The following is a 24,796-nucleotide window of genomic DNA, read 5'->3' on the forward strand; positions in this document are numbered from 1 at the left end:
TGTTACTACAGTAGGGGAGGGGATAGCAGAGTCTAAAGACCCACACTGGGCCTCTTCCCCTCTGCCATCGGATTTCGGAAAGGACAATGAACCCATCAACACTACTTCGTTATTTACTTTTGAATTTACCAATTTACTTTTGCAACTGAGTAATTTTCACGTCTTGGTGCCACAAAGCAACAAATTTCATAACATGTCAGTGATAATAAACCAGATTCCGGTTCTGTAGCCAATGATTGGTTACCTGTAGACGGAATGTAACAATGGTTATCTCACCCTCAGCATCAGACGTTACCTGCGTGACTTCGAAGTAGGCGTGGGCCTGTTTAAGGCAGTCAGTGAATGCTGGGATATTCTGGGCACCTGCCTGCGTCAAAGAAAATATCACAAGTTATCAAATCACATGCAGAACTGGGAAAGCTACATGTATATAGCAGTGTGAAGTTGGCCCAGTGAAAGCTAGTTCCTATTGGTCGCTTTCTGGGTCTCCATCTACTTCTGCGTTCCACCTAACAGATCACAGTGGGAACTGGCAGTGGGATGTACAGATGCCAAATCCACTACTAAGCTCAGTTTTTGGATGTTCAGTCTTCAGACATCTGAAAGATTTTAGTAAAGATCGGGATTTCATTCAAGGCTTCTTATTAGTGAATTTGTGATTTTCCAAAGGAAGGGATAAAAATATCAAGAGCACATGACCGCACCCAACTGGATTCCATGATTATCCTGTTAGATAACTAATCCAGAAACCCCCAGACCTGGAAAGGAGCACCCAGAGTTCGGACTCAGTCCGACGTGAGAACACACCACCACGACGGGGGCTGATTTTTGGGTTTACTGTTGGAGGTTATTCAGTACTGGGTTTTGATCATCCCAAAATGAGTTGGGGTCAGAGGGCAAAATGTAAAAATCCCAACCCTAATCTGCCCATGTTCCGGTTAGGCAGACATACGGGGCAGAAGGTGGGCAGCAAGTCAGATTATTTTTATTTGTCAAATGTACATCTATAAATGTAGTGACATGAATTGTTTGTGTCAGATCAAATCGTCGAGAACTGTGCTAGGCAACCCGCAAGCATCTCTAAGCCTCCAGTACCAATGTAGCATGGCCACAACTCACTAACCCTAACCCGTACGTCTTTGGGACGTGGGAGGAGAAGACCCATGCGGTCTCGGAGAGAACGTACAAACCCCTCACAGGCAGCGGCAGCAACTGAACCCCACTCGTCCGATCGCTGGTGCTGTAAGGCGAAGCGATAACCACTATGTTACCACGCACTGTCAGTGCCGAGAGACAGTGAAATGATGTGACCATTTAAACACGGGTTAAATAGTCCTCACATTAAGCCTGCATCACTGGGTTTAGTAGCAACTGACTGCACTTTCCAGAGCTCAAGAAACACTTTCAAGGACTCTTCATCTTAGGCTCTCAACATTATTTATTTATTATTCCTTTTTATATTTCCATAGTTTGTTATCTTTTGCACACTGGTTGAACGCCCAAGTTGGTGCAGTCTTTCCTTGATTCTTTTATGGTCATTATACTATTATGGAGGCCGGTGGTGGTGTTGTGGCATCAGTGCCGGACTTCGAAACGCCGCATGATGAGAAATCACCAAAAAGATCGGTGTAAAAAGCTGGTCATGACGGCAACCCGATGACTCCACCAGGAGTTAAGGGAATTCTTGTTTATACTATTACGGCTTTATTGCAAGCAACTTAATCTCTGGACTGGACAAAGCACATACATACTTAGATAATAAATTTCCTTTGAACTTTCAACATCATTTAAAGCTAGGTGAGCACAGATTCAGGGAGAGATTTTTTCAGCAGCACAGATGCTTGCCAATGTAAACAAGCCCATCTGACATTCCTCCCGAAGTTGGATATCATCCCCACCCCTCCTTCTCCCGAGGATCGAATTCCCAGGCCCAATTTGCAGGTTGTGGTGAATCAGCTCATTTCACCTGGCCTGCACACCAGGAGAGTTGGGGAGGATTTACGGAACGGACGTAGGAATCCCAGGCTAAACGACTGGTCTTTCCTTGTGATAGCAGGTTCATGTGAAGAGTAGCTTTGAAACCTGGTGCAGCTTTACAGCTGATGGTTACAATTCTCCAGAATATTGGTTAGGTCTCACTTGGTTAATGGCCGACGCACTACAGGAAGGATGTGGTCAGAGAGGGAGGCTCATCACAGGAATGGGCCCTTCATTCCAATGAACTCTACACGAACCATCAACCACCCAATTACACTAACCCTACATTAATACCACATTTCTTCCCCCTCCCCCTACTCAGGTCCTACCCTTCCCCTACACCACGGGCAATTTTCAACCCACACATCTTTGGGGACACGGGGTGATACCAGATCACCCAGGTGGGATGTTGGGGCACCCTCGTGGTCACTGGGAGAACGTGCAAACTCCTTAGACGGGACCCAAGGTTAGGACTGGACTCTGCACGGATTGAGTCTCCAAACTCCTGACTCCACAAAGGCAGTGGTACCAGCTGAACCACCGAGGTCCCATTTGGAGTCGAGGCTCCTGCTACCCCTTGAGCGAATTCTCTTTGTCCTCAAATTTCCTCTAATCCCTTCCAGCAATTAATTTCAATCCGTGTTCCCTCATTATCAACTGGCCTCTCCTGCCTTTTCACTCATATCCTTCATTATTTTATACATCGCACCATCTGCCCTTGGCCTCCAAAGTAAACAATTCCAGCCTCTGCACACCCCTAGCTCCTCGGCCCTGTTGGACTACATTGTAAAATTGCTATTTTTCTCATAGTTTAACTTTCTTATGCTTGTTTACATTGTTATATAATCACCTATATACACTCAAGTTTTCAGTGAGTTTTTCCAGTGGACACAGTTGCCTCTGTGCTTTCTGGAAACTTCTTTGTTTCGGGGGTGGGTGTCACTTTACTTGAATCTGGCTATTTAATTGGTTAAAAAGTTACCGATCGAATTTCCTGCTGTCAGTAGTGTGGGATAAGTGGACCACACTAACTTTCTCTTTCCCAGCTCTGCCCTCTTTCCTTGGTCATTCTTCTCCTTTACTCTTCTTCGCTTTTGTAACACTTCATAAAACGATCGTAAGCAGCAAGCTTTATACCTCATTCTTGACTTCTGAAGAAACTTCGGATCTCAAAAGCATCAGGATCCAACAGCCCTGACGAAACCGCTTTGTCCTTCCTCTCCTCTGAACAAACTTAGCCGCTGTCTTCCGAGAGGTCGCCCCTCCAAAACACAACACTTTCCAGAGGCGCAAATGACCACAGGGGGATCAGGGTGCAGAATTGTTATTTTCCGCGTAGTTTAACTTCCTATACGTTTCGATTTTTGTATAATCACCTATATACATGCAATTGTTCAGTATATCTTCCAGTCATTATGGTGTGTGTTTAATCCTTTTCGTTCCTTATGGAGCATAGGGTATAGTTGTTTCTATATTTTTCTGGAAACTTCGTAATTTTCAGTAGCAAGGTCACACCACTTCAATCTGGCCATTTTATAGGTTAATTGTTATCACTGGAATTTTTGTTATCTCGCCTCTGACTGGGAGACTGTTCTCACAACTCCTCTTTCCTGTCTGTTTTTCGCTCTTTATCCGTGACTTCCACAAAACCATCAGGATCCCGGATGAGACTGGCATGGAGAGAGTGGGGAGGAGTCTCACCAGGACACTGCGTGACTGGCGTGCTTCACTTACAAGGAGAGATCGGACCAACTGGGCGTGATTTTCTTCGAGTGCCGGAGGCTCAGAGGTAATGCAATAGAGGCATAATAAAATCATGAGACTCATAGATAGGGAAGCAGTCATAATCCTTTTCCCGTGATGGTGGGACGGAGGCGGCCTGGAAGGGACAGAGGGGGAGGAACTTCCACATAGAGGGTGGTCGGTATCTGGAACGTGCAGCTAGATGAAAAACATAGCACTTACGAGGCATCTAGACAGACACTTGAATAGTCAAAACACAGGAGGCTATGGAGCTAATGGGATTAGTATTGATAAGTACAGCATTTGGCTGAACCATGTACCACCACGACATCACAGGGCCGCGTACCCCACGACGCCACAGTGCAGTGTACCTCACACTCCACAACCTGTTCATCGAGGGTGACAAATTTTGGCAGCACACTCACCCAGGTCACAGTGCTCGATGGCGTGTGGTAACGAGAGTTACTCACCTCGAGGAGGGCCTGGACTGCAAATGCTGTATCCCATAACTGAGATCCATTGGTACCCTGGGGCAGAGGAACAGAGGTTTCAGTGTGAGTCTGTGAGCACTCAATGCCCTCCCACTGACAGCCTGATGGTGATCTCTTGCTCAAACTGGGCAACGATCCAAAATTGCAATGTTTAGGAGAAGCAGATACCATTTAGGTATCCAGTTACTGCTACACAGTAATCAAACCCAGGGAAGTGGTAAAGTGGCTGAGGCTTTACAAGGCATTGATCAGTCTGCACAGAGTATTGTGAGCAGTTCTGGGCACATTATGTGCTGGCTTTGGAAAGGGTCCAGAGGAGGTTCACAAAAATGATCCTGGGAATGAAAGGGTTAACATACAGGCAATGCTTGATGGCTCTGGGCCTGTACTCACTGATGCTTAGAAGAATTGGGAAGTGGGGGGGGGGGAATCTCATTCAGACCTGTCGAATATTGAAAGACCAGATAAACTGCACATGGAGAAGATGTTTTCAATAGTGGGAGCGTACAGGATCAGAGGGCAAAGCCTCAGAATACAAGGGCATCCCTTTAGAACAGCGACGAGGAGGAATTTCTTCAGCCAGAGGGTGGTGAATCTGTGGAATTCATTGCTACAGATGGCTGTGGAGGCCAAATCATTCGGTATATTTAAAGCAGAGGTTGATAGGCTTTAGATTAGTCAGGGTGGCAAGGTTATAGGGAGAAGGCTGGAGAATGGGGTTGAGAGGGATAATAAATCAGCCGTGATAGAATGGCAGAGCAGACCCGATGGGCCGAATAGCCTGATTCTGCTCTTAAGTCTATGTTAACCAACTTGGTAATGACCCAATTAAACGGAGTGAGTGAACATTGTTTCCACTCCAGTTTCAGCAGCCTGCAAGCTGGTGCTCTTGGCCATCCTGATGGGCAGAGATTATGAAGCATGATCTACGGCTGGTGGCAAGACAACTGCAACTGAAAACACAGAGCTGGGATTGGAGTGGAGCAGAGCTCAGAGACAACAAGAGGCAGAAAGCATCGAGGGCAGTTGCATACAAGTCCCCGGACATTTACAGTGCAGAGAGACATGTCCAAGTAGGGGAATTAGATACACAGGGAGTCAGCAGATGCTGGAAATCCAGAGTAACACACACAAAATGATGGCGGAACTCAGCAGGTCAGGCAACATCGACGGAGAGGGATAAACAGTTGACATTTTTGGCAGAGACCCTTCATCAGGATTGGAAAGGAAGGGGGTAAAAGCCAGAATAAGAAGGTGGGGGGGGGGGGGTCGAGGAGCAATTAAAATATAATGTGATACTTTATTGCAAGCATAGCACTGGAATTGTCAAAACATCTTACAAGGACCAAACTGCTGACATATAATGGAGATTGGAGCTTCATTTTGACATTCAGATGGCAGAAGAGTGACGCACTGTGACACTACTCATTGGTAAATGCGGTACCAGTTTCATTTGTTCTTTCTTTCCAACTGACCAGAACAGTTCCCAGGATATCCACAGGGCATTTTGAGGAGATCAGAAAATGGTAGCCAAGTTCATAATGATTAATATGATTAAAATAAAATAATTCTTTACCTGCATCTTCAGTCCATCGAGGCCAAGCCTGCCAATTGAATTTGAAGCTGGCATTAACAAGACATTGTTGGGATGTTTGGGGAAGTCCCACACCATCTACATTGCCTGCACCTTACTCCAAATTTACCATGTTAAGACCATAAGGCATAGGAGCAGATTTAGACCATTCAGCCCATCGAGTCTGCTCTGTTATTCCATCATGGCTGATTTATTATCCCTCTCAACCCCATTCTCCTGCTTTCTCCTCCGTAACCTTTGACTCCCTGACCAATCAAGAACCTGCCAACTTCTGCTTTAAATATACTCAATGATTTTTCCTCCACACCTGTCTGTGGCAATGAACTCCACAGATTCACCATTATCTGGCTCAATAAATTCCTCCTCCTCCTCCTCTCTGTTCTCAAGGGTTGCCCTAGTATCCTGAGGCTGTGCCCTCTGGTCCTGGACTCCCCCATATAGAAGAAACATCCTCTCCACATCCACTCAATCTAGGTCTTTCAATATTCAACGAGTTTCAGTGGGAATCTCCCCCATTCTCCTAAACTCTGGCAAGCACAGGCCCAGAGCCATCAAACGCTCTTCATCTGTTAACCCTTTCTTAACCCCAACACATCACTGACTGAATCAGAGGGTTATACGTTATGGAAACAGACCCTTCTACAGGTGCGCAGTGGAGATCATCCTAGCGTTCTGTGTCACTGTGTGGTACCGAAGCAGCATGGCGGTGGTCCGGAGGGCTTTACAACGGGTGTTTAAAACTGCCCAACGCATCACCGGCACCGGCCACCCACCATCAACGACGTGTATACAGAAAGGTGCCGGAAAAAAGCCGTCAATATCGTGAAGGATCCCACCCACCCTGCTTATGGACTGTTAGTCCCGCTCCCATCAGGGAAGAGGCTGTGCAGCATCCACACCAGGACCACGAAACTCAAACACAGTTACTTCCCCCCAAGCCGACAGGCTGATCAACACCTCCACCCATTAACCCACCCACCACCACGACACACACATCAGCTAGTATCATTTTATCTGCAGTACATACAACCAGTCTCTGTATATAACAGTTATCTGAACATTTTGTCTTATAGGATTGCTTTTATATTTATTGTGTTTTATGTTTTTTGTATTTTATCTATGCTACATCGGATCCAGAGCAACAAACATTTTGTTCTCCTTTATACTCCTGTACTGAAAGGTGACAACAAACAATCCCGAATTTTAAATCTGCAGTCCAGTCAGTCCATGCCAAATGGGATTCCCGTCTAAGCTAATTCCATTTGCCTGCTTTTGGCCCAGAACTCTTTCCCATCCATGTAAATGTTGTTAATACACCTGCTTTAACCACTACCTCAGGCAGCTTATTCCTTCCATAGACCAGCTGCTGGGTGAAAAGTTCCCACTCAGGTTCAGATGAAATCTCTCCACCTCTCACCTTCGATATGATTCTCCTGCCCTAGGAAACAGCCTGGGTGCATCAACCTTGTTCACCGACTGAATTCACAATTAGCAAGCAAATTAATTATTAGTGATGAGTAATGCTGAGGCTTTATAAAGCATTGGTCAGACTGAATTTGGAGTATTGAGAGCAGTTTTGGCCCCTTATCTAAGAAAGGATGTGCTGACATTGGAGAGAGTCCAGTCAAGTCAAATCACTTTTATTGTCATTTTGACCATAACTGCTGGTACAGTACATAGTAAAAATGAGATGACGTTTTTCAGGACCATGGTGTTACATGACACAGTAGAAAAACTAGACTGAACTATGTAAAAAAGAACACAGAGAAAGCTACACTAGACTACAGACCTACACAGGACTGCATAAAGTGCACAAAAACAGTGCAGGCATTACAATAAATAATAAACAGGACAGTAGGGCAAGGTGTCAGTCCAGGCTTCGGGTATTGAGGAGTCTGATAGCTTGGGGGAAGAAACTGTTACATAGTCTGGTCGTGAGAGCCCGAATGCTTCGGAGCCTTTTCCCAGACGGCAGGAGGGAGAAGAGTTTGTATGAGGGGTGCGTGGGGTCCTTCATAATGCTGTTTCCTTTGCGGATGCAGCGTGTAGGGTAAATGTCCGTGATGGCAGGAGGGGAGACCCCGATGATCTTCTCAGCTGACCTCACTATCCGCTGCAGGGTCTTGCGATCCGAGATAGTGCAATTTCCAAACTAGGCAGTGATGCAGCTGCTCAGGATGCTCTCAATACAACCTCTGTAGAATGTGATGAGGATGGGGGATGGGAGATGGACTTTCCTCAGCCTTCGCAAAAAGTAGAGACACTGCTGGGCTTTCTTTGCTATGGAACTGGTTTTGAGGGACCAGGTGAGATTCTCCGTCAGGTGAACACCAAGAAATTTAGGGCTCTTTACGAGTCCAGAAGATTCACAAGAATGATCTCAGGAATGAAAGGGTTAATAATGAGGAGCATTTGATGGATCTGGGCCTGTACTCACTGGTGTTTAGAAGATAAGGGGGATCTCATTGAAACCTATTGAGTAATGAAAAGGCTAGACAGAGTGGATGTGGAGAGGATGATTCCTACAGTGGGTGAGTCTAGGACCAGAGGGCACAACCTCAGAATACAAGGACATTCCCTTAGAACAGAGATGAGGAGGAATTTCTTTAGCTAGAGGGGTGGTGAATCCGTGGAATTCATTGCTACAGATGGCTGTGGAGGTCATCACTGTGTATATTTAAAGGAGAGGTTGATAGATTCTTGATTAAAAAGGGTGTCAAAGGTTACAGGGAGAAGGCAGGAAGATGGGATTGAGAGAGGTAATGAATTAGCCATGGGAACGTGGAGCAGGCTCGATTTCTCTTCCCACGTCTTATGGTAAGCAAATTATCTCTGTTGTGCACCTTTTCCCATTCAGACCTGAGCATCTCAACATTGTCAGGGAATGAAGTCACTGACACAGGGTCTCTTACCATCTCTTACTATCTTGCCTTTCCGTTAGTCCTGATGAAGGGTCTCGGCCCAAAACGTTGACAGTGCTTCTCCTTATAGATGCTGCCTGGCCTGCTGTGTTGTTGTTTGAATTTCCAGCATCTGCAGATTTCCTCGTGTTGACACGGGGTGATGTAGGGCTCCTACCCACTGGACGTGTAGGTATTTGAATTAGGAATTTGCTTCCAGCTTTGCCATCAGGGGTGGTGGTAGAGGCAGGTAGATTAGGGGTATTTAAGAAATTCTTAGATAAGCCCATGGATGATAGAAAATGAAGGGCTTGTGTGTGTGAGAGGGAAGGGTTAGACTGATCTTTGAATAGGTTAAAAGGCCGGCACAACATAATGGGCCAAAGGGTCTCTACTGAGCATCACGTTCAATGTTCCATATTCAGAACAACGGGGGATGAAGGGCGATTTAATCGAGGTAGATATAATGATTGGGGGTATGGACGGAGTGAATAGGAAGGGCAGGGAAACCCGTAACTCATGGTTGTGGGGGTGGGTGGTTGGATTTCAGTCAAGGTTGAGTTTATGGCCATGTGCACAGATACAAGCATGCAGAGGTGCAGATGAAAACTGACTTGTAGCAGCATCACATGAGCAGCAGTTGAAATCTACCCAGATATACACTTGGAGCCTGATCTGAGAAACAATGTTTGTTTAGTGGCAAGGGTTGCCGTGGATTCTAAGATGTATCTTCTTGCATCAAGGTATTGCTTAACACACGAGTATTCAGCATTTGAAGCTGTGGTGTACGCTGAGCTTAGCAACTAGCCTGCAGCCATTTCATCACCAGTCAAGGTGACGTCCTCAGGGCGCAGTTGTTGGTGTCTCTCATTGGGCCCCCGTTCACTTGTCTCAGTCCTGATTGGCTACCCCTTCAGTTGACCTTTGAATTCTATTGGCTGACATTTCTTTGGCTCTTAGGGATTTGTAGGTGGTGCCTATTTCGATATGTTTGTTTACGGAGTTACCACGCTTCTAAAAATCCTCGTGCCTGCTTGGCGTTTGCCTGCGCCGGATCCTCCGCGGTGTCCCAGGTAACGTGATGTCCTTCTCAATCTCCGCGTACCAAGGTTAGCGACAGTGGATCAAGTCTCCGTACCGCCAGTTTGTGTTCCCGTAAACGAGTTGAGAGTTTTTGTCCTGTCTGGCCATCGTAGTTCTTGTTGCAGTCTCCTCGAGTGATCCTGTACACCACACTCTCCTGCAGCGGGCTTATTCTGATTGTCAAAAGTCACTTTGTCACGACTGGCTAATTTAGAAATTGCAGCTGCTTTTCCCATTGGTTGACTGCCTGGTGTCCAGTTTCAACCATCCTGGGTATATAAAGGGAGCACATGTGGGTGGGAGAAATTAACTGCTTTAAGTTTTTGCAGTTCCATACGAAGGTCTGAAGTATCGATGGCCTTAGATTACATGATTTGTGTCTCGTTTTCTAATCTGTCTAGTCAGTTACTTAGTTATTTGTTCTCTTAATCTGTTACGTATTGATTGTCTTAATCTGTTACTTTGTTACCGGTTTCCTCATGCATTTGGTTTAAGGATGACTCATTTCATAGTCGTTACATGAAATCTGACTAAAAATTTGGTAGAAATTTGGGTAACTTTTTTCCAGGTAGAAGATGCCGTTATTTCAGAGGGAGTTGAGCATTTGGTTGAATATTCAATTCCAGTAGTTTAGTTGTTGTTGTGTTTTCTAAGTGACTAATCAGGAGCGAGTAACATCCTGTGTTACAGAATGGCAAAGTGGTGGATGCGGACTAGCGGTGGGAGATACATTCCCAGGGATGGCGTTTCAATTCGCACACCGGACCAACGGGTCAGATTGCTGAATTTGAGGACTCCTTGCTTCAACGCAGAAGGGATGCCTCTGGTATTGACCCCTGTGACAACAGAAAGATCAATGGGGGAAATTACCTGGCTTCTCGCGTTTTGGCTTTCTGTTTTGGGAGAGCTAGGAGTGAGTATTCTATTTCAGCCACAGATGGTAACAGCCTAAAGGGACATTAAGCCTTCATAGCCCAGCTGGAGGAAGTGCTTTAAGGGCTGGTATTTCCCTATGTATGATTTATATAATTGGAAAGTCCTGACTCTTAGAGGAATTTCCCCACCTGACAGAGTGTTGGTGTAGGTGGTACGTTGAGTACAGGTACAAGGTGCAAGGTCGACGGCCAGTGTGAGCCGGAACGGTATTCTGGGATGGCTGTGTCTATGCCAAGTGGTGTCGTAAAGCCGGGCATTTGCTGGAAGCTGGATGGCACTTACTGAATCTGCAGTCCCCGAGCCCACCCGTGGTGCCCACAGGGCGGCGCAGTTGAAATATGGCGCATACTTATGCCACCCCAGCGCCCTGGATGCGCACCTTGTCCATGCTGGTTGGTAAGAGGGCTTTTTACAAAGGAAGGAAGTTTTGAACGATAGCCATTCTCGGCATGGCGTGGCCAGGCTGTCCCCGGAACTGATCTCGATAACCTGCTCACAGAGGAAGGAGGCACTCGTACTGTTATTGGTCACCCACATCTCCGACGGGTCAGGTGATGCCACTCACCTGGCTGATCACATCCTGGGAGTCAGAGTGTAACGTTAAGTGATAGGGGGCAGCTCATTGGCTATTAAACTCCAGGGTGGGGCTGGTGGACTACTGGAGTACACTGGGAGGTGACCATTGAGTTTACAATACTAAGTATTGTACTTTTGTGTTGGAGCATGGCCAAGTGGTTAAGGCGTTCGTCTAGTGATCTGAAGGTCGCTAGTTCGAGCCTTGCCTGAGGCTGCGTGTGTGTCCTTGAGCAAGGAACTTAACCACACATCGCTCTGTAACGACACCGGTGCCAAGCCGTATGGGTCCTAATGCCCTTCCCTTGAACAACATCGGTGGCATGGAGAGGGGAGACTTGCAGCATGGGCAACTGCCATTAAAAAACCTTGCCCAGGCTTGAGCCCTGGAAACTTTCCAAGGTGCAAATCCATGGTCTATCGAGACTAACAGAGGCCTACACAAACATTGTACTCTCATGTTTTATATGTAACTTAGGGAGTTCATGAGAGTCATGCTAGTTTGAGGGAGGATCATCACATTCGCAACTTTCGAGGGGTGGAGTGTGCCTCATTCTTATTGTCGAAAGTTGCTTTGTCATGGTTAGTTAATTTCAAAACTGCAGGTGCTTTTCCCATTGGTTAACTGCCTGGTGTCCAGTTTCAGATCTCCCAGGTATACAGAGAGCACGTGTGGCAGGTTCTGTCGCTCTCCCTTTGTTTAAGGCAAGTGGTGCACATGACCAGTGGGAGGGTATGCCGTGCACGTCTTTTTAGCAAAGTATGCTTGTTGAGTGTCTATTGGTTGAATATTCAGTTTTGTCGTTTCTGTACCTCAGGGAACATGAATGTTTGGTCAAATTTTTACTGCGTGTTAATAAATAATTAACACACCTATTCTCAGAGAGTGCTTTCTTTATTGCTTGCTAGACCTGCAAAACCTGATTCAACATTGCTTTTGTCACTTGAGACAAGCTGCCTTAAGGGTTGCTGTTGGTTTGTGCGCGATCGCGATGTCGGCAAAAGCCTACATAAACATGAGCACTTCCAGAGAGAAGCACCAACAACCGCGCACTGAGGATGTCACCTCAAACAGTGACAAAACATCCGCAAAAGCTAATTGCCAAGTTCGGTGAACTCCGCCACACCAGTGCCTCAGCCCAGGCTCCCCACGTTCACCACCATTACACAGCACGCTGCAACGACCGTGCTCCAGGGCTAAGGAGCTGCTGCAAGTGCGCTTTCCGCTGCCTCTTGTACTTGTGCATGTGACAATAAACCTGTCTGAATACACCAGCATCCGCCTTCGTTTCAGATCTTTTCTCAGCCTTCCCTCACCTGCGTAAGAAGCTAAACAGTAGTTTAATATGCAAAAGTGACAATTATTTTCTTTTGGGGTAATATTCTGGTGGAAGCAATCCAAATGAACCCACCTCTTAACAATGAAAACAATGATACACCAAAGAAAGGACAAAGATCTTTACAAACACTGGGCTTCCAAAGTAGAGTTGCCTATTCTGTGAATGTCAAAGCCTCCAATTCTCCGAACAACCCTCTTACAATCTTTCAGTCCTCGTGGATCACTGGTAATAAAATGACTGGACCCAGAACACACGCACATTCACAACTCAATCGCCCTTTATCGTACTGGTGCACAAGGAGAAAAGCATGGCTCCTGTCGCCCACGCTGTTCTGAAGCCAGGAGAGTAAATGCAAGTCTTGTACAGAGTCGGCTTATCAGCTGCGGATATTGACCATTTGGTAAATTGTGTATGTTTGAATTCCTTACTTGCAAGATCAATCGCCTTTCACAACAGAGGTGTTAAAATACAACAGAAACTACAAGCTGACAGGTTACTAAAGCAATTGTCCCTTACTTGCTGAGTGCATTTCATATCCCTCCTCAGATTCCTACCTCACCTGTCTCTGGCTACTGTATGTTCTTTGATGATGATTACACACTGCCACAGTCATTGTCTGCAGTAAGCAAGGTTGGCTCCAGTGGTCCCACTTCAAAGGCCTCTCTTGACTACAAATGCCCCAGTCTATCCTTGCCTGGATACTGTCTTTAACCCTTGCTTTACCGCAACTTCCGCATATGCCTTTTAATTGCCTAGCTAAAAACTAACTGAAAGAACTCATCAATGCCTTTAATGTTTTTAAATAAGTCAGAGGTAACAGTATTAGAACATAGAACATGACAGGCCCTTTGGACAAACAATATGTGCCGACCTTTTAACCTACTGATCAATCTAATCATGACTGATTAGTATGATAAGATAAACCTGACCGTGCCCTCCTCCATAACACTCCATTTTCTATCATTCATGTGGCCATCACCGAGTTTCTTAACGTGCCTAATGTGTCTGCCTCTACCACCATCTCCGGCAGGGCATCCACCACTCTCTGTGTAAAGAACTTACCTCTGTCATCCTACCCCGAAGCTTTCCTCCAATCACCTTAAAATTATGCCCCACGTATTAGCTATTTCTGCCCGGGTAAAATGTCTGTGGCTAGTCATTCGACCTGCGGCTCTTTTCATCTTGTATACCTCCGTCAGACATCTTTCATCCTCCTTCGCTCCAGAGAAAATTCCAGCTCGCAGAACTCACCTTCGTAAGACATGCCCTCTAGTCCAGGCAGCATCCTGGTGAATCTCCTCTGCACTCTCTCTGAAGCTTCCACATCCTTTCTAGAACGAAGCAACCAGAACCGAGCACAACATTGCAAGTGTGGTCTAACCAGGGCTTTATAGAGCTGTAACATTATCTCATGGCTCTTGAATTCCATCTCCCACCTAATGAAGGTCAACCCACCATACGCTTCCTTAACAACCCTATCAACTTGCGCAGCAACTTGGCAGGATTTAGGGATGTTCACTCTGTTCCTGCTCACTGCTGAGAATCCTCCTGCCACTCTTCCTGTGTTCTGCCTTCAAATTCCACCTTCCAAAATGAACCACTTCACGCTATTCTGGGTTGAACTCCATCTGTCACCTTGAACAGGCATGGCACTACCGACCATCTTGGGTCAACCAAAACAGAAGTCAACAAGCAGATGACTGGTTGTTAGGTATGCCTCCACCCCATTCTCACTTCAGGTCTAGCTGCTGCTCTCACCCCAGAGTAATCTCAAGAGACGACTTACCAGAGATAGTCCGGGATGCGAGAAACATGTTCCTGGAAAGCAGGAGACTGGGGACCCTCCACGTGCCAGCGAACCAACATGTTGATTGTTTTGGAGATCTGGAGGACAAACAGAGTCATTAGTAATCTGAAGCATAAAGAATGTCGCTGGAAGTGACCCTGTCCCGAGTGGCCTCCTCTTTCACAAGGACAACTGAGTACAGGGACTGTCACCATCTCACCACCACTTCCAAGCGAAATTCCCATGTTATGTGTGCACAGTGTGCAAAGAGTAATCCACGTTCCGTTTACCCACATGGATTTGTGCTTTTTTAAAACATGCTTTCCTTGGTGCCAAAGCTCCTGTAGGGTTGATTTGCTCTCCGTGAACCAGAATGAAATTTTTATACGGGTATTAGCAGAGAGTACGCCAGATTCGGGCACAGTGAGTGCCGGCTTATTGGGTTCCTCTCTGGTTCTCATCTCTCAGACTTTGGGGAGGAGCTGAACAAATGCTCAAGCTAGAAATCAGTCACAGACATGTACGAGTTTAAACACCACTGACGCAATTCCTGCATTTAGTACATAAAAAGGAGCCGATGAACAGTGGTGGACACAGCCCAGTTCATCACAGGCAAAGCCCTCCCCACCTTAGAGAACATGTACCACGGGAAAGCAGCATCCATCATCGGGGACCCCCACCATCCAGGCCGTGCTCTCTTCTCACTGCTGCCATCAGGGAGGTGGTACAGGAGCCTCAGGTCCCACACCACCAGGTTCAGGAACAGTTATCCTTCAATCATCTGGCTCCTGAACCAGCGTGGAGAACTTCACTCACTTCAACTCTGAACTGATTCCACAAGCAATGGACTCATTTTCAAGGACTCATGTTCTCAGCATTATTTACTTATTTATTATTATTTTGTATTAACATAGTTTGTGTGTAATTTTTCACTGATTCTATTCTCTTTGTTCTACTCTGAATGCCTGTAAGAATCTCAGGAAAGTATATGTACTTTGCTAATAAATTAACTTTGATCTATGAACAATTACTTGGAAATGAAAAGAAAAACACATTACTACCTCTACGGAAAGGCCTGGAACCAGCGAATGAGATCAGAGGAATGTAACTTGAGGGTGCCAGCAAACAGTCGCCCACTCCAGCATACAAGCTGCTTGCAAATGAGCAGCAGAGCCCCTGTGTTCATTAAAGTCAAAGGAATATTTCTCTTCCATAATAAACACAGCTTCACTTGCCACACGTGCCTTAAAACGTACAGTGAAATGCATCCTTTGTGTCGTATCGAGGATTGTAACACATACTAAATACTGGAGGAACTCAGCACATCGGGTAGTGAATGAACAGTTGGTATTTTGGGCCAAAACCCTTCATCAGTACACTCCTCAGGCGAGGATAACATGTGGGGCAACACAGCATGCTCACAACTCACTAACCCTAACCGCACATAGAAACCCGACAGCACCATACAGGGCCCTTCGGCCCACAAAGTTGCGTCGAACATGTCACGTCTTTGGAGTGTGAGAGGAAACCGGAGCTCCCGGAAGACATCCACGTGGCCACGGGGAGAATGTACAAACTCCTGACAGACAATGGCGGGAATCGAACCCCGATCGGTGAACACTGGCCCCGTAACAGTGCTACACCAACCACTAAGCTACAACACCGCCCCATCAACTTGGTGAAAAGATTTCCCCGATTTCACTCAAATATATCAAGTTTCAGTATTTAGCTTATTCACATTATTTAGTAACACGGACACACTGATTGTTAAATTTATGAAGTAGATACATTGTAAATTTGTTCTGAACAGATTAATAAAATTAGGTTGCCATCCAAGATTACAGCCACCTGTCACAAATTATAAATTTATATTAAAAATTACAGAGCTAATGATTTCAAGAGCAACTAAACACATTTTGTTAAACATTTGCTGTACCTTGGTGAATGGGTAACTGAAGATTTTCAATATATTGTGAACATTAATTCTCAGTGTTTACCACTTAGTACAATTCCTTTCCTTCTGAAGTCTGTTATTTCTAACGCCAAGGATCCTACATACCATCAAACGGCTTTACATACTCATGAGAGGCACAAACTGGGGGACAGCAACAAACTAAGAGGCTGACCAATTAAAGCTGAGATATGCAGAAATTTCATCTCTCGGGGTAATTAATTGCTCAGTGGTGTTAGAGGGCAGATTGCTGCAGATACTTAAGATGGAGACATAAACATTTGAATGACTGAGGAATTAAGCGTTATGGGGAACTGGCTCAAGAGAGGCAGAGGCCCTAGTGGATCAGTGATCCTATTGAATAGTGGGAAGGCGTGCGGGCCCTGGTAGCCAGCTCCTGCTTTCTTGTGTCCTTTACTTGCACTTTGCACATTCTCCCACATTCCTTTTTAGCTTGCTTACACAGAAAACAAACATTGCAAAACTATGTCTACAAAATGTCTACTTAGCACTGACAGGGTCCAAAGGTGCATACAGTCAGCAATACACTAGCCGGAGGTGTACAAGATGACAAGAGGCATAGTTAAGAGTGGACAGCCAAAGACCTTTACCCAGGGCAGAAATGGCTAATACGAGGGTGATTGGAGGAAAGTTTGGGGGGGGGGGGGGGGTTGTCAGTGGTAGGTTCTTTACAAAGAGAGTGGTGGGTGCTTGGAACATCCTACCAGGGGTTACAGTAAAAGCAGATACGTTAGGGCATTTAAGAAACTTTTAGATAGGCACATAGACAATGGAAGAATGGAGGGCTATGTAGGAAGGTAGATAGATCTTACAGCAGGTTAAAAGGACAGCACAACATTGTGGGCCAAAGGGTCTGCACTGTGATGTAATATTCCATGTTCTATGATAATCTATGTGCCAAACAAATATTTTGAGCTTACACGTACCGGCCCGATGCTAATGCACTTTGTGAACCTGTCATCAGCGACGATGTGGTCGTAGAGCTCTGTCACCGCCCGCTTCCTCAGGCTTGTGCTGTGGTATTCCTCGTACACATTGAGCAAAACTGCAAAAGAGAGCCCAAATTCAGCAGCACGTCACACACTAAACGACTGGATGAAGGATTAGCTTTACCTGGGACATGTACAGTATCTCCAAACGTACACTCACTCAACTGCGCCATTTGCATCTTTGCTTGCGATGCACTGGGGGGGGGGCAGCCCGCAACTACCACTGCGCTCCCGGCACCAGCGTAGCAATGCCCACGCCCCACTAACCGTAACGGATGTCTTTTATGTGGGAGGGAACCAGAGCACCCAGAGGAAACCCACGCGGGGACGGTGCGAGCGTACAAATCCCTCACCGTCAGCGGCGGAATCAGAGATCGCTGGCGCTGTCATAGCGCTACGCGAACACTGCTGCAGAACGACGCACTCACATCCACGTTTACTCATGGTGGAATACTCTGCATGGTGGAGGAAGAAGTGAGAAGGAACCGAGAAACCTGTTTTTAAGCAGAGCTTCGACATTTTCTTTCCAATTACAGCTCTCCCTACCATGGAGCACTTCTGCAAGGAATTCTGCCTCGAGCACTCATCCTCATCCAGGCCTCGCTGCTGCCATCGGGAAGGAGGTACAGGAGCCTCCGGTCCCACACCACCAGGTTCAGGAACAGTTATTACCCCCTCAACCATCCGGCTCCTGATCCAGTGTGGATAACCTCACTCACCTCAACTCCGAGCTGACTGCACAGCCTGTGAACTCCCTTCCAAGGACTCTGCAGCTCCTGTTCTCACTATTTATTTATTATTCGTGTTTGTATTTGCACAGATGGTCTGTTTACATGTTGATTGTTAGCCAGTCTTTGCGTGTAAGGAATTTGTACGGTCTCCCCATAACCACATGGGTTTTCTCCAGGTGCTCCATCTTCCTCCCGCATCTCCAAAGACCCCCAGATCAGGATTAGGCCATTCAGCCCATCAAGTCTTCTCCACTCCCCTCATCTCTGTTCTAAAGGATTGTCCTTGTATCCGGAGGTTGTTCCTGCTGGTCCTGGATTCCCCCACTGTAGGGAACATCTTCTCCACAGCCACTCAGTCTAGGCCTTTCAATATTCCACAGGTTTCAATGAGATCCCCCCTCAATCTTCTAAACTCCAGCGAGTGTCGGCCCAGACGCACGGGTTAGTAAGTTAATTGGTTACGTGGGTGTAATGGGGCGACGCAGGCTCTTTGAGCCAGAAGGGCCTGTTACCGTGTTGTGTCTCATTGTTAAAAATCAATAAATAAAGTAAAAGCCACTATTCAGTCAGCTCTTTAGATAACTCAGCCCTTGTGCGTTGTTAAAGAGCCTCAAGTCACAATGACTGGGTTCTGTTTCTGATCAATAATAATCAAAGGCCAAGCTCCTGAAACACGTCTCCAGGAAATTACCTCACCTTAGAAGGAGAAAAAGATCAGACCAGGCTACCTTTTCATAGGGAGTGTTAAAAAACAAACATTGAACATTGGCCGTGTTACCTAAAAACAAAGGTATGTTCAAAACAATTCCACACTGGAAAACTGAAGGAACTCTCCATACCGTATGCCGCAGTGAGGAGCTTGCTGTGAGGTGTGTAAAGGTCACAGGCCGCCACGTTGTTTCGCTGGGCAGGCCAGTCAATGGTCTCATAATCCTCAATGTAGAGCTCCTGCAGTAACACAAGATCGAATGTGTCAGTGGTTTGATGTCCTCCCCAGGGTCAATAGTCACAGCGCACTAAACAGGCCCTTTGGCCCATTTAGACTGTGCCAAACTTTTATTCTGCCTCATCCTGAAATTGCCCTACTGTCCATGTACTTCTCTTAAATGTAAAAATCAAACCTGTACCCACCACTTCCACTGGCAGCTCGTTCCACACTCTCACCACCCTCTGAGTGAAGAAGTTCCCCCTCAGGTTCCCTTTAAATATTTCACCTTTCACCCTTAACCCATGACCTCTAGTATCGTCCAACCTCAGTGGTAAAAGCCTGCTTGCATCTACCCTATCTATACACCTTGGTGTTAGACAAGGGTGTGTTTTCTGCCGTTTTGTTTAATGTGTACAGTGAAACAATATTACAAAAAATAAATGACATCTTGGGAATCAAAGTTGGCGGTGAAAACATCAATAATTTCAGATATGCGGATGACACTGTGTTAATTGCAAGCTTAGAGGAAGAACTACAAAACTTAATTGATATAGTTGTTGAAGAAAGTGCAAAAATGGGTCTATCTATCAATTGCAAAAAGACAGAATGGATGGTGATATCCAAAGAGAAGGAGAATCCTATCTGCAGGCCAAGAATAAACAGGGAAGACATGAAACAAGTACAGAACCTTTGCTACTTAGGAAGCTGGGTGACATCAGATGGCAGGTGTGACATGGACATCAAAAGAAGAACAGGGATGGCAAAAGACACCATTACGAGAATGAAGAATATACTGACCAACACTAAAACTAGGCATGACAACCCGCCTCAGAGTACTGAAATGTTACGTTTATCCAGTTATGTTATATGGCTCAGAATGTTGGAGAATATCTAGTAACATGAGGAAACGAATTGAAGCAGCAGAGATGTGGTTTTTGAGGAGGATGCAAAGAATATCATGGATGAAACGAATATCTAACGAGGATGTCATGAACAGAGCAATCACAAAAAGAGAATTAATGTATGAGATCATGAAAAGGCAACGTAACTTCATTGGGCATGTGATTAGGAAAGAGGAGTTAGAATGCACAGTAATTATGGGAAAGATTGGAGGGAAGAAAGCAAGAGGAAGGCAAAGACAAATGATGATGGAGACTGCAGCCAGAGAACTGGAAATGAGTACCAGTGAATTGATCCACTTGACCCGAAACAGGAGTGTGTGGGCCATGGCAGTCAGAGCTCAAACTGGGCATGGCACCTGATGATGATTCACCTCATAATTTTGTAAACCTCTGTCAAATCTCCCTTCATTCTCCTTTGCGCCAGGGGATAAAGTCTTAACCTGTAACTCAAGTCCCAGTGTGAAAGTTTCTGCGAATTAGCAATGAAACAACACACAGTCTGCAATGACAAAGACGACATGTCAGTGGCTCCATTGCGTTAGGAGCTCGAGGACATTCTGTATGTCACAAAAGACACTTGCAAACTTCTACAGCTGTGCGGTAGAGAGCATTGTGACTCTGCATCACAGCCTAGTACGGAGCTTCCAATGTGCAGGATTGCAAGAGGCCAGTGTTACAGACTCAGCAAGTTCTGTCATAGCCATAAACCCACCATACAGGCCACACTCTCCTCTCAACTGCTGCCATCGGGCACGAGGTACAGGAGCCTTAGGTCCCACACCACCAGGTTCAGGAACAGTTATTACCCCTCAACCATCAGGCTCCTGAACTAGTGTGGATAACTTCACTCACCTCAACTCCGAACTGATTCCACAACCCACAGACTCATTTTCAACAACCCATGCCCTCAGTAATATTTAATTCCCCATATGTGTTAATTTTTTTTGTATTTGCATAGTTGGTCTTAATCTGCACATTGGTTATTTGTCAGTCTTAGTTTGTGTGTAGTCTTTACATTGATTCTATTGTACTTCTTTACACTATGAATGCCCGCAACAAAATGAATCCCAGTGACATGGTGACGTATACATATTCTGATAACAAATTTACTTTGAACTCTGCCCTCCATTGAGACCACTTTCAAGAGGCAATGCCTCAAGGAGGCAGATTCATCACTGAGAACCCTCACCATCCTGGACTTGCCCTGTTCCTGTTGCTACCTCTGGGGAGGAGATACAGGAGCTTGAAGACCCTCACTCAGTGATTCAGGAACAACTTCTCCTCCTCTGCTGTTTGATTGCTGAACGGTGGCTGCTCCTTGCTTTTTTGCACAATTTATTTATCTCTGTAATTTACAGTAAATGATGTTTTTAGGCTGTAGACAAGTCAACTAACATCACGTCACCTATGTCAGGGATAATAAATCTGATTCTGATGACTGTCATTGCGAAAAACAACAAGAGATAACTTAGGCAGAAGAGCTCTCAAGAATGTTCAAGAATGGAACTGAACTCCAAAAGGGCTTCGACTTTTCACGAGTCCCCATGCACAGATGCCAGAAGCACTCAGAAGGCTGGACAGCATCAGTACTAAAAGAGAGAATGCCAGTTCTGAACTGGGTATTTGGGGTATAGTGCATGCATCTCACTGAGAGAGCGAACTCGAACATGGAACGGTCAAAAGGAATGCTTGTGCCCGGTGCAATATTCAGCTCAGTACATTCCATAAATACATTACCTCCCGAAGTTAACGTTCAGGTTGGCATTGCTGCCATTCGACACCGAGCTTCCAGCCCAACATTCACAACTCCTGTCCAGTTTAAACGTTAACCTCAAGATATGGAAACCGTTCAATAGAAAACAGAAATATTAACCCTCTGCACATTTGGGGTGGGGTAGCTGTAGGCATCTGGCGGTACCTGGCGCAGGCTGAGAATCAGCTCGTCCTCCTGTGCGGTAAGACGCTTGGCGTAGCAGTAGCTCATGGGGAGGTAGACTTGTCGACAATGACACCACAAGGTGGAGGGGTGAGCCGGCACCCATCGAGGGAAAAGCCTAAAATACACAGAGGCTCAGGTACAAGTAAAGCATTTTAAACACGCGTGTAAAACACAAGGCCTTAAGACACTGGAGCAGAAATAGGCCATTCAAACCATCGAGCCTGCTCCGCCATCATGGCTAATTTATTATCCCACTCTCCTGCTTTCTCCCTAGATGCCCTTACGAATCAAGAACCTATCAAGCTCCACTTTAAATACAGTCAGCCCTCCTTATCCGCGGGTTCTGCATGCACGGATTCAACCAACCGCGGATCAGGAAAACCCGGAAGTTCTCTCTCCAGCACTCGTTGTTTGAGCATGTACAGACTATTTTTTCTTGTCATTATTCCCTAAATAATACAGTATAACAACTATTTACATAGCATTTACATTGTATTAGGCATTATAAGTAATCTAGAAATGACTTAAAAGTACAGACAGTCCCTGGGTTATGAGTTCCATTCCTGAGTCCGTCTTTAAGTCGGATTTGAAGTTTGAACAGAGACATCCGGTATTATTTAGCGTCAGTTGGTCAAACGTTTTTCTTAGTATATAGTACATATTTTACCTTTCTATGCATACAAAACACTTAAGAAACATACGTATTTCAATAATTAAACCACTGCGTTGCTTAGTAATAATTGTAGCTTTCATCGGGGCAGGGCCCTTCACATGTTCCATTAAAATTGTCCGCTCGTTGACCAACTGTAGCCTAACGCTTTTCCAATGACCGATGGCATTTCACCTCTTTCCGATCACTTTATTACTTCCACCTTATTTTCAATCGTGATCGTGATTATTTTCGTGAACAGAAACACTGCGGATTCAGAGCTGCACCGCTGGGTCCTAATGTCCACCGCACTGAGACGGGTTAAATAAGGTCCAGGGTTCCGCTGGGTCCCAAAGACCACCACACTGACACAGGTTAAATAAAGTCCGGGGTTCCGCTGGGTCCCAAAGACCACCACACTGACACAGGTTAAATAAGGGATGAGCATCCGTGTTTTTTGGTATGCGGGGAGGGGGGGGTCTCAGAACAAATCCCCACGGATAAGGAGGGCCGACTGTATATGCAACATCTTGGCCTCCACAGCTGTCTGTAGCAAAGAATTCCACACATTCACCCCCATTAATAAGTGACCCCTCAAAAATCACTCCGTTCAGGAAAGATTCCAGAGGAATGGAAAATTGCAAACATCACTCCACTCTTTAAAAAGGGAAGAATGAAAATTACAGGCCAGTTAGGCGGACCTCGTAGCCCATTGTTAAAGATGAGGTTTCAGAGAACATGGAGGCGCATGATAAAATGGGCCAAACTCAGTATGGAAATCTTGCCTGACAAGTCTGTTGGAATTTCTTGAAGAAACAACAAGCAGGATAGACAAAGGAGAGTCAGTAGATGTTGGTTATTTGGATTTTCAGAAGGCCTTTGAGAAGGTGCTACTGAACAAGATAACAGCTCAAGGTATAACTGGAGAGATACTAACATAGATAGAAGATTGGCTGACTGGCAGGAGCAAAGAGTGGGAACCTTTTCTGCTTGGCTGCAGTGACTAGCTGTGTCCCACAGGGTTCGAGTTGGGACCGCTTCTTCACACGTTTTATGTCAATGATCTGAATGATGGAATTGGGAGCTTTGTGGCCAAGTTTGCAGACGTTGATCGATAGGTGAACGTTGAATGATAAGTGAAGGGGCAGATAGTGCTGAGGAAGCAGGGAGTTTGCAAAAGGACTTAGATTGGGAGAATGGGCAAAGAAGGGGGAGTGGGGATTCTTGCTCGCTGCTTACGCGCGGGAGGGAGGGAAGCTGGGGGGGGTATCTTTGGGGTTCTCACGTTTAACTGTTGTTCATTCTTGGGGCACTTCTCTGCTTTCGTGGATGGTTGCGAAGAAAAAGCATTTCAGGATGTGTATTGCATACATTTCTGACATTAAATTGAACCTTTGAGATTAAATTTAGTGCAGAGAAGTGTATGGTCATGCACTTTGGCATAGACTATTTTCTAAACTGGGAAGAAAATTCAGAAATCATCGGTGCGATGAGACGAGAGTACTTGTGCGGTATTCCGTGAAGGTCATCTTGCAGGTTGAGTCAGTGGTGAGGAAGGCAGATGCAATGTTAGCATTCATTTCAAAAAGACTAGTATATTAAAAGCTAGGATGTAGTTCTGGGGTTTTATAAGGTATTGGTCAGACCGCCCTGGGAGTATTGTGAGCGGCTTTATGCCCTTTATCTAAGAAAGGATGTGCTGGCATTGGAGAGAGTCCAGAACTATTCCAAGAATGAAAGGGTTAACGTACGAGGAGCATTTAATGGCACTAGGCCTGTACTTGCTGGAGTTAAGAAGGATAAGGGGGTATCTCATTGAAGCCTATTGAATACTGAAAGGCCTAGATAGAGTGGACATGAAGATATTTCCTGTAGTGGGTGAGTCCAGGACCTGAGGGCAGAGCCTTGGATTAGAAAGATGCCCCTTTAGAACAGGGACGAGGAGGAATTACTTGAGCCAAAGGATGGCCAATCTGTGGAATTCACTGCCACAGATGACTGTGGAGGCAGCACCTATGGAAAAAAGCACAGACAACATCTTGTGCCAAAGCCCTTCAGCAAGCCCTGGCCTGCTGAGCTGCCCCAGCATTTTGTGTGAATTGCTTGGCTTTCCAGCATCTGCAGGTTTTCCCTTGTTTGTGATTAGGGGTTGATGGGTTTTTCGATCAGTGAGGACGCCAAACATTACGATGAGAAGGCAGGGAAATGGAGTTGAGGGGGTTAATAAATGGCAGAGCAGACGATGGGCTGAATAGCCTAATTC

At 45.8% G+C, this 24,796-nt stretch overlaps 1 protein-coding gene across 2 annotated transcripts in view; it reads right to left on the bottom strand.

The window, feature by feature from the left end:
* Positions 1-24,796, bottom strand: part of lss (lanosterol synthase (2,3-oxidosqualene-lanosterol cyclase)) — a 112,698-nt gene that overhangs the window by 51,961 nt on the left and 35,941 nt on the right. For both annotated transcript variants that reach the window (XM_073046376.1, XM_073046375.1), the window contains 7 exons: positions 21,864-21,999; positions 18,955-19,063; positions 17,322-17,440; positions 14,424-14,521; positions 5,788-5,815; positions 4,191-4,247; positions 296-367 (listed from right to left, as the gene is read on the bottom strand). In XM_073046376.1, the coding sequence (XP_072902477.1) occupies positions 296-367; positions 4,191-4,247; positions 5,788-5,815; positions 14,424-14,521; positions 17,322-17,440; positions 18,955-19,063; positions 21,864-21,999 (619 nt within the window). The remainder of the gene's footprint in view (positions 1-295; positions 368-4,190; positions 4,248-5,787; positions 5,816-14,423; positions 14,522-17,321; positions 17,441-18,954; positions 19,064-21,863; positions 22,000-24,796) is intronic.

This window comes from Hemitrygon akajei, chromosome 5 (genome assembly GCF_048418815.1).
Source record: "Hemitrygon akajei chromosome 5, sHemAka1.3, whole genome shotgun sequence".
Lineage (NCBI taxonomy): Eukaryota > Metazoa > Chordata > Chondrichthyes > Myliobatiformes > Dasyatidae > Hemitrygon > Hemitrygon akajei.